A 2,386-nucleotide genomic window follows, 5' to 3' on the forward strand; every position below is an offset into this window, starting at 1 on the left:
GATTGATTGATTGATTGATTGATTTATTGATTGATCGATTGATTGATTGTTTGTTTGATTGATTGATTGGATATACTTACAGTCGACGCTGACTTTGATTCTCTTGCTGACGGTGGGTGGTACATTGTTGGATGCTATGCACAGATAGGCTCCCATATCTAGACGTGATTACTTATTTTGATTGTTTTAACGATTGATTGATTGATTGATTGATTGATTGATTGATTGATTGATTGATTGATTAGATATACTTACAGTCGACACTGACTTTGATTCTCTTGCTGACGGTGGGTGGTACATTGTTGGATGCTATGCACAGGTATGCTCCCATATCTAGACGAGATATTCGAGTCATTTCCAAAACGGGACCTTCAAATTCGGACACTGGAATCAAAAAATTATATTTAAGGTGAAAAAAAGAGAGAGAGAGAGAGAGAGAGAGAGAGAGAGAAATAGCGAGACAGAAATAGAGCTACATTGAGAAATAAAGAGAGAGAGAGAGAGAGAGAGAGAGAGAAATAGAGCTACATTGAGAAATAAAGAGAGAAAGAGAAAGAGAGAGAGAGAGAAATAGAGCAACATTGAGAAATAAAGAAAGAGAGAGAGAGAAATAGAACTACATTGAGAAATAAAGAGAGAGAGAGTAAAGAGATAAATAGAGCTACATTGAGAAATAAAGAGAGAAAGAGAAAGAGAGAGAGAGAGAAATAGAGCAACATTGAGAAATAAAGAAAGAGAGAGAGAGAAATAGAACTACATTGAGAAATAAAGAGAGAGAGAGTAAAGAGATAAAAGTAAAATACAAATGGAGAGAGAGGGAGAGAGACAGAGAAACTAAAAAGTTTTGCTCAAGAATGCCTGTAGGTTATGACAATTATATTATTAGCAATAAAGAGATAGAGAGAGAGAGAGAGAGAGAGAGAGAGAGAGAGAGAGAGAGAGAGAGAGAGAGAGAGAGAGAGAGATTATCGTTTTCAACTTTTTACCATATTGTCATGGTACCTATAATATGAATATTATCAACATGACCCTATTCTTCCTAAAGCATCAGGGGTTCCCAAATGAAGACAAGTCAGGAGGCCAAGTCGTTAGAAGCACAATATCATCACGTCACGTGAAGTCATGGGGAGTCAGAAAGATGTAGTTCACAGTTTACCAAAATATTGTAGGTAATTTCGATCAGGACAACCACACGACTGTCACGTTACGTCATGTCACGTGTTGTCCCCGCGGGCCTATCGAAGGGTAAAACAGCAGTCTGAGAACCCCTGACCCTGTAGTTCGGCCCTAGAATATATATTGGGGATTTAATACGTTGTGAAAATATTTGTAAACGAGGTGACTTGGCAATTATTTGTCCTCTTTAGTGCTTCTCAAAGTTGTCGCCACCGCGGCACACTGTTCAATACTCCAAAGTCGCGGCACACCTAAGGTGACCTCGCGACTAGGGTTACCCAGACAAGAAATTTCAAAAGGAGGACATTTCAACCAAAAGGAGGACGCAGAAAATAATCAGCACAAAAACCACCAGTATAATAAGTTAATAAGTAACATGATTTTTTTTTTTAATCTAGGTATGTACAGTGTACCTACATACCTACCACCTATTTATATACCTACTGAATGTACGTACATTGTAGGTACATGGACATAAAAAAAAAAAAAATGCATTTATGCTTTTTAAAATTCGAGACCTGACGTCCTCTTCGCAACGGAAAACGATACATTACGGTTTTTGAGGCCGCAAACTTGAAAAAGGCGGACATTTTGGCTACATTTCAAAAGGGCGGGCGGACGGAGGACAAACGTATAAAAAGGAGGACATGTCCGCCGAAAAGCGGACGTCTGGTAAGCCTACTCGCGACACACTAAGAGAGCCGCGGCACACAGTTTGAGAAGCACTGGCTGTAGAAGGTTCGTTTGTTCGAGCCTCGGTAGAGTCAAAGATTTTTTTTTTTTTTTTTAATTATTATTGAATTCATTTTCTTTTTATTGAACTTTATTTACAGAAGAGAACCCCAAAGAAGATTTTTTTGTTCTTGGATTCTGGATGGTGCATTTGGTCCTTTTGAGGACGATGTATTTGCTGAATATTTGGCTTGGGAGGGTAGCGCGCCTGTGTTCGATTCCTGCCAGGGCGGATTCATCCTAACACAGCACTAGGCTTTTGTTCTCGGAACGGCTGGGCTTTCTAATATCCTTGGTCTACCTTCTCTCTGGCGTCGCGCGACGAGAAAACCCTAAGCAGTTTACGTTTTCCGTCCTATCTTAAGGGAATGAAATCATCCAGGGGAAGACAGTCAATCAATCAGGGAAAAATCAATCGAGGGAACAATCCATCGAGGGAAAAACCTCTCTACAAGGAAAAATCATCAAAATCCGACTA

At 39.5% G+C, this 2,386-nt stretch overlaps 1 protein-coding gene across 1 annotated transcript in view; it reads right to left on the reverse strand.

Moving 5' to 3' along the window:
- Positions 1-241: 241 nt before the first annotated feature.
- Positions 242-2,386, reverse strand: part of LOC103514392 (neuronal growth regulator 1-like) — a gene marked incomplete at its 5' end in the record, with an annotated part of 36,100 nt that continues 33,955 nt past the window's right edge. Inside the window, one exon of the mRNA XM_026827376.1 lies at positions 242-384. Coding sequence (XP_026683177.1) covers positions 242-384 — 143 coding nt within the window. The remainder of the gene's footprint in view (positions 385-2,386) is intronic.

Source organism: Diaphorina citri, unplaced genomic scaffold (assembly GCF_000475195.1).
Source record: "Diaphorina citri unplaced genomic scaffold, Diaci psyllid genome assembly version 1.1 scaffold1132, whole genome shotgun sequence".
NCBI classification, from domain to species: domain Eukaryota; kingdom Metazoa; phylum Arthropoda; class Insecta; order Hemiptera; family Psyllidae; genus Diaphorina; species Diaphorina citri.